At 39.5% G+C, this 7,933-nt stretch overlaps 1 protein-coding gene across 1 annotated transcript in view; it reads right to left on the reverse strand.

Moving 5' to 3' along the window:
* The window catches only part of Ets98B (DNA-binding protein Ets98B), a 10,406-nt gene extending 2,834 nt beyond the window's left edge, over nucleotides 1–7,572 (reverse strand). The window contains exons 1-4 of the mRNA XM_018037175.2: nucleotides 7,162–7,572; nucleotides 6,298–6,965; nucleotides 4,341–4,495; nucleotides 203–389 (exon numbers count right to left, since the gene is read on the reverse strand). Of these exons, the coding sequence (XP_017892664.2) occupies nucleotides 203–389; nucleotides 4,341–4,495; nucleotides 6,298–6,965; nucleotides 7,162–7,556 (1,405 nt within the window). The 5' untranslated portion in view covers nucleotides 7,557–7,572. The remainder of the gene's footprint in view (nucleotides 1–202; nucleotides 390–4,340; nucleotides 4,496–6,297; nucleotides 6,966–7,161) is intronic.
* Nucleotides 7,573–7,933: the final 361 nt, after the last annotated feature.

Consider the following 7,933-nt stretch of genomic DNA (forward strand, 5'->3'; position numbering starts at 1 on the left):
ATTATATATAGGGTGCATATAAATATTGAAATTTAATCATGAGATAGTTGTCAAATATTTTGTTTTTCGCCCACCATTATGCATAGAATTTTTTAGAAGTACAAGATTAAATAGAAAAAATTGTGGGTTTACAAGATTCCAGTTAATATGAACGGTGTTATGAGATAATGAGAAACAGAAAGCTATTTGAGAATTAACTTACCGTCAGAGAAGTCCATGCAGGTGGAGCCTTTAATGTTAACTGCAGTAGCATTGGCTAAACTAGTTGTACTGTTACTATTGTTGGATGTTTGAACAATTGGGCCCCAGGTAGCTGCCAGTGTGTTGCGTGGAGATTCTTCGACTGCAGCCTTCCAAATTTCCAACTGCGCGTGAAGGATGCTCCCACACTGAAACAGAAAACGTAATCTCTTTACGACTTCCATCTTCAATTTCATTTAAATAATTCTACCAAAAATCGAACACATCGTATTTTTCCATTTGTCTATATTTTTACATGATTTGCCTAAAGTGTTATGTGGAATTTTCTTGCACGTCGGATATTCGCGTTTTTGAGATGGGAAACATAATTTTTCCATCTGTCTAGAAAATTAATTAAACGCATCCATTATCATCTGATTTATGCGATGTGAAGTCTCCTCGCAGGTTGGATATTCGCGTTTTTGAAGGGGCAGGCTGTGCATGCCACTGGTTAATTGTGAATGACGAAGAGCCCGTAAATAAGAGAAGAGGAGTAAGAGGGAGGTGGATACGTAAGCGTTAGAATTCCTTCGACACGGTGTCGTTGAGAGAAGAGAAGAGAAAGCGGCTCTGCTCGTCGTAAGACGAAGCGAACCAGGTACAGTGGCTCACGAAAGTATTCGAGCCATTAACTTGATCAAAGATTGGAATCCATTCAAGCATATTTTCAATCAATTTTTATCTATACACAATTTTATGAAATATTGTTCTTGATAATATATAAATTAATGATTGCACGAATAGGTTTGCAATTTCTTATCTGCAATCATATTGTTTTAATAATTTTCCTATCATGATTCTTATCTGTCTACGTATCTAATATAATCAAATGGTGTCTCGTAAGGATAAATTATTTGGGAAATATAAAAGTCTCTATGAATGTCTGAATACTTTCGTGAGCCGCTGTAGGTATTCAGCCAGCCGTTGACCTACTTCTTCATCGTTTCTGCGAGGCAAATAGCGCGTCCCGCGGCGTCCCATGCACATACTTACACTACCTCCATAAGTAGCCAGATAGTTAATCAAAAATATAAAAAGTACTTGTCAAATCGAATTGAACAATCAAGCATTAAAATTATTACGAGTTATCATTTTGTAGAAATTCATTTCTAAAATCAGGGACAAATCTGTTAGATTGAGAAGTTGATAATTGTGACGTATCAATCAAGCTCGGTCTTAAATGGGACCCTGTCACAGGTCACTAATGAATTGCTTGGGGAAATACGTTTCGCAGATTTCGAAGTGTTCCTCGAATTAGTTGCCAGCTTTCACGCAATTATACCTTTTCCCTTCGCTATCCCATGAGTCAGAGTGTTGCATCACGTATCGAACACGTATCTCCAAGAAACGTTACTTGGATTTCATAATACTAAAAGATATATATTTTAAACGATAAATTGAATAATTCGTGTAACGTTTCAAATAGAAATGATACTAATCATTTATCGCAAAATAGAATACGATTAATGGAGATTGTATCAAATGAACACGAGTCGGAGGTAATGTAGATTTCGGCCGGAGGGTAACGATTGCAGAAAAATTCCGAAAATTGCAGACAGTGCACGGCCGTGAGTTCGATCACGATTCAATGTTAGAGCGAGCGGATACGGCGCAGTATAATTATCCAATTACGAGATGTAAAATCGAGTCCATTATGCGCGACTACCTATACATTCTCCCTGGCTAATCCAATCTGCCCTGTGCCCGTTCGCGTCCGCCATTAATTTACGTCGCCCGTTCTACGTGTACGAACGAATTTAACACATGCATTGGGAGCATCAAACCGGTAACCTTCCCCAATTTTCAGGCTCGCTCTATGCAACATTTTCACAAATACCTTTCAAAGAATCCAATATTTATTTGACGCTTTGTGAGTTGTTTGCATTCTGGGATCAACTGGGTTTGAGACCCGGTCAATAACGGTCTATCGAACGGCTGGGGTACAGAAATCGGCGAGAGGCTAAAAGCACACGTATTCCAGAGACGTGCAAACGGTATGTACACTGCCGTCCATAAATACACACTTATCTTTGAGATATTTATTGACTTTAGAAAAGTCCAACAAAGATTCTACATCAATAATTCATGGGTAGCTTCTTCAGTTGGAAGAATGCGTAATTCTTACAAAAAACTGATGTACGAAGCAGCTAAGAAATTAAAATCCCAGTGATATTTTATTTATTAGTATGAGACATACGATGACTTGTAGATTGCTGAAAAATAATTATAATATTGCTTCTGATTTCACTGCCAACATAAAAAAATTTTTGCAATATCCATCACGTGACACTTATAGAGGTTTTCATGCTAAACAAAAATCTGGAAATAGAATTGCTCTATCACGTACCGATTCCGAAAAAACGTTGTTTTTGTAAAAATGCATGATTTTCGGGGAAAGTGAGGTATTACAGGAAAACTAAGAGAGCGAGAAAGTTCACTTTTGATAATAAAATATACTTATAAACAAGAAAATAGTATCTTCTTTATTATATAAGCAAAAGTATCACTGCATATGATTATCTAGGATTCAGTATAATTCAATGGATTCGTTTGGATTACTGGGAACTTTTGTACGGCAGTATACCGAGGGAATCCTGGTTCCGTTAAGCGGCGCAAACTGTATTATTACGCCGATTGCTTACTTATGCCTTCGTTCCTCCCGGCCGCGTCTCGCTGCCCGTGGATTAAATACGAAGGAGGAACGTGGACGACGCACACCGATTTCCAGGAAATTCACTTTCACCGGACCTTGTCCGCGAGTGTTTCTCGAGTGACTAGCGCCATTAGTTTCTTTGTCGAGTCAGACCAGGCTCATTGCCAGGAATTTTGAAATATATTCATAATAGTCTATCCACCAACAATAAACAACAATAAAACAATAGAATGATTATTATCAAAATCAAAATGTTTCCATAATTTGTACTTCAGGAAAAGAGATCGGAAAACCATTTTAAAAATTTGTTTCAAATAAAACAAATTGCTAATTAGTAGCCTGATTCTTGTGTGACTAGCACCATTAGATTCTTCGTGAAATCAGGCCAGTTACATGGGATTGAAAGAATTCTCAAATAAATTCAGAATAATCTATGAAGCAACAATAGACTGATTATCAATTATCCATAATACCCATAATTTTCATTGCGTGAAAGGAGATCGAGAAACCGTTTTAAGCAAACTCAATATTCATCAATTAGTTTATGATTAAATTAAAGACACAGTTATTGAGAGATAAGATTAGTCGATTAGTTTTTTATTCTAAACTACACATTTTCACAATTCTGTAAGTTAATATTTGCATCATTTGTTGTTAGTACCCTTAAGTATGTCACACTTCTTTTGTTTTCCTTCGTGTATTCTAAAAGGCTGATGCTCGTTAGTAAAGTAATCAATTAGTCTGCGGTCGAATTAAATGCACATTGATCGAGAGATAAGATTAGCCGATACGTTTTTTATTCTACACATTTTCATAATTCCGTAATAAAACGGACTGAGTTGTAGCCCGTTCGCAAGAAAATCAATTTGCATGCAAATCCTCAGTCCAATTATAAACGATCAACAACCAGTACTCAGTGCGATTCTCTCATTCATCTCGTCAACTGAAAGAAGGATGACTCTCGTTCGCCGGCCAGTCATTCAATCGAGGAGCCGCCCGCGGTTGCGCGCTGATCAATTTATCGAAAATGCCGCGAAATTCCTGGGACTAATTGCTTCGTTAAAACGGTTCGCGAATAATCGGCCCGCCGCGTCGCTGCCTCACCGCCTCGTATTTACAGCCGTTGCGTAACGGTACCGGTTGAAAGTGAACGATACCCGTTATATGCGTTGGCCGATTTCAAGACTCAACCCGAAGCTTCTTCATCTCTCAGACTGTACGAGTTGATAATGAAGCGTGAACTCAAAGCTGGATGAAAACCTTTTACCAAATTGATTTATAGTCACATACCGAATACAGAGCGAATACTTTATAAATTATTAGTATTAACAAAACAATTTTTCTTATAACTAACAATTAGTTTGTTATTATAAATTCCAATGTTTTACGAATTAATTTTATTAATTACGTTAATTCTGCATTTATTTATTTGAAAATAGAGACTCACTTGAGGGGCCCGTTGACAGAATTCCTCTTCCGTGAGGGAAGCCAACGTAGCGCCGTCCACGTTGAAACTCTCCAATGGTACCGAGGGCAATTGCAATTGCTTCTTCGCCCATTGGATCCAAGCTGCCACGTCCGCTGCACTCCAACGTCGCGGCTCTGTAATTAATACAATTATTTCATAAATATGATTGCCTCATATTTAACTTCGTACAGTTTTATTGAAATTGTTATATTAATTTGTTAATTGTAACTGTGCCTTAGGATTTTAGAAGTTATTTGTAAATTTTAATGAACTTTGGATACCACAATAGCATACAGAGTACGTGACTAATGTATTTGAAGATGCACATCATTGTTCTCAGATTCCTTTTATTAAAAATGATGCACAGCAAATATCATTGGGTTTTATCTAAAGTACACGTAATATCATCTACTTGATATCATTCAGTTTGTGCGTGGAATGTATTTACATACATTTTATGCAGCGTGGGCTCTCGACGACTTGAGATATTTATAGAATGAAAAGTCTGTGTCAACTGGCCCGAAAAAATTCAGGATATAATTTAGTATCTTTCCGTAAAGGTTTATGTAAAAGTAAAGTGAATTTTCAATGAGACAAACTGATTTCTTATTTTGCGCAATACGGAATTTCATCAGAAATTCCTTACAATCAGTGTTACTTTTCTCATAATTTCCTTTCATCGGAAGCCACGTACCGAGGTCTCGCGATGACGCGCGTTCGGTACAGTTACTTTCGATTTCACTATCGTACTTTCTACACCCGCGGTCCCTAACGTCCACTCGATTCATTCTTCATTATTCAACGATTAACATACATTATGCATTTCATATATGCAGCGAGAAATGCCATAAAAAAAGACAGTTTTAAAAATTCTTTAATAGTGTACTTATCTAGATCTGATTTTTTCGATTCTCCATAATTTGCATGTATATGCACGGCCTGGAAATCACGTACGCCAATACGGTGACGCATTCGTTTATGAAAGAAAAAAAATGTGAGAAAAGTGGCGGAAGTGCGCGCGAGGTGACCTTGCGGCAAAGCCTCGAAATTTCGTAACCGCTTCGTGAAAGCACCGCAAACTAGACATCTACATCGACTTCGTAACTTATTCCGGGCATGACATCATGCGACTACCAACTACTAAACAGTAAGTCGAACCGGTCGCTCCTACGTTCGGAGATATCGCGTTAGCTCGCCGGCGGCAAGGTAGCGGGAAGGTCTGACAAACAGTCTAAGGTAAGGCATTCCGAAGTGGAACTATCAAGTCGTTTTCCCATTTGCTTCTGTCTAATAGCCTTATCGTAAAACTGTAACAAGCCTTCAGCTCGCACGTCACGGTACCAATTAGATTATAAATGTCCACGGCAAACTTTATGAGAATTTATTATCTGGTGATCAACATCGAACTCCTATCTCCACCATTCATTGTATTATACTAACAAATGATCAGAGTTCGAGGCAGAGGGTTTTATGCGTTCATGGAAACATGTACAGACAAAATATGCAGAATACAAAATTGATTGTACAAACGACACAAGTAATTTCTATGCAATAGCTAAAAATTTGCAGTCTATCCATAATAAATAATTCACCTTACAACTTTTTTTATAATTTGCTACCAATAGTAGCAGTAATAGTAGTAGTAGTAGTAGTACTGGCTTTCGGCCTTGAATGGGGTTGTACAATCTCCCCCTTTTAACGTTATTTTTCACTTAAATTAAATTCTTACTTTTCGTTTTAATTTTTGACTTTGAAGGACTTTGAGGAATTATTAAGCTAATGATAATAATTTTAAGCGAAAATATCAGAAATCAGAAGGTGTCTTTTGTTACCTTCGGTAGAAATAGAATTAATACTCCTGCTCGTTCTATTAGATTTTTATACATAATAGGTTCTTTAACCCACGAAATAAATAAATAATTGATAAAGAGCTCACCGGGATGGATACCAAGCGCGACGCAGGTATTATCGAAGTCCTTTTGAAGCTGTTGAATGGCAAGGCTGAGTACAGGCTCGATCTGTTCCCTGGTGAGATCGCCGACGCATTCGCCAGCTTCCATGTCTTCGACGAATCCAGTACCGACGCTACCCAGGTCCACGGGTCTGAGGTTATACTTCCTTTGGAAGCTGGTATCCCTCAGCACTTCTCTCAGCAACTGGTGATCGCTCTTCTGCCCGTCCTTGAACAGTTCCTCCTCCTTCCGCAGAGGATTCCTGACCTCGTCCTGTATTCTATCGAGTTTCAGAACATTTGTTCTCGCACCCTTGAACAGCAAGCTCCTCAACGGGGATCCGTTTTCAAGATCCACGGGGTTCGGAGAAGAAGCGCTCGAACACGGCGACGACGAGGAAGAAGAAGAAGAAGAGGAGGAGGAGGAGGAGGAAGAGCAGGAGGAGGAGGACGACGAATTGCTGCTGGACCGAGGTTCCTCCTTGAAGAGGATCTCCTTCAGCAATGGGTGACCCTGCACCACGGTATCCTCTTTCTTCGCGAAGAAGTCCGCGTCAAGGCTGTTGTAAATGTCCTCCTCCGTTCTCGGCGGCGTGCACGGGACCGTGCAGTCGGTCGAGTCCTCTCTGTACCCCAGACTCTCGGCCAAGAGCCTGAAACCGGGGTTCGCAATGGCCACGTGTTACACGGCAGCTTAATATCGCGTTTTCATGCATAAATACGATAGCTCCTTCAGTAATTTTTACATAAGACATCGAAACATTGTCTTACTGCGAATAATTCGTTCAGTAACTCTATTGTCTTTTGTTTAACATAAAAATAGTGATTTTTAATGGGAACAAAATTTACCTGGATTCTTGTAAGATCGCCAAAAGGTCTAAGCTCTTCTCTCTCTTGACTGGCTGCTTCGCGGACGGTTCTGGACTGGTTGGATAGAATTGCGCGCTCTGCGGGCTTCTAGGCACGTAGCAAGGACTCGTCGGATATCCTGGCGAACCCTCTTGCGAATAGTTAGGCGATAGTTCACCCCCGATACCAGCGTACGCTGGGCTCGGGTACGTCGACGGCGACCCGGGACGCGGCGATTGAGCCTCCTGCTTGATCTGTTCTGGTTTCAACGTATTTTGCGTTGTCGTCGTCGCGTAATCGTCCGAGAGTAGCGAAAGATCGAACTGGAACGTGCTGTAGTCGAACGACGGCGAGTAGCCGGCTGCTGTGGGCACTGTCTGTGGCATCTGCAACATATTTACGCGATTTATGAATTCATATTGTAAATGAATCTAATTAGTGAACAAGAATTTTCAACAAAATTTATTTCTTTGAAGTAAACATGTATAATTTTCATCCGAGCCTATTCAAGTGAAGAGTACATGAAATATCACAGGCGGGGATATCGTAGCATCATTATTATACTATATGGTGTGCTAGAGAGTTCGCTTTGAACTTTCAGAGTTGATAGCCACCGAAAATACAGCGTTATACTCGTTGATGAGGCGGGAGGGTATGAATGTATGAACATATATGCTATTTCAAGACCATACGTTCATTCGAGAATGCTAACAATGACTATGATACACCTGACATAAGATAAGCTTTAGGTGAGAAGGGATGGAAAATAAAC

This window comes from Ceratina calcarata, unplaced genomic scaffold, assembly GCF_001652005.2.
Source record: "Ceratina calcarata isolate Rehan_Ccalc_2016 unplaced genomic scaffold, ASM165200v1 scaffold16.2, whole genome shotgun sequence".
NCBI lineage: Eukaryota > Metazoa > Arthropoda > Insecta > Hymenoptera > Apidae > Ceratina > Ceratina calcarata.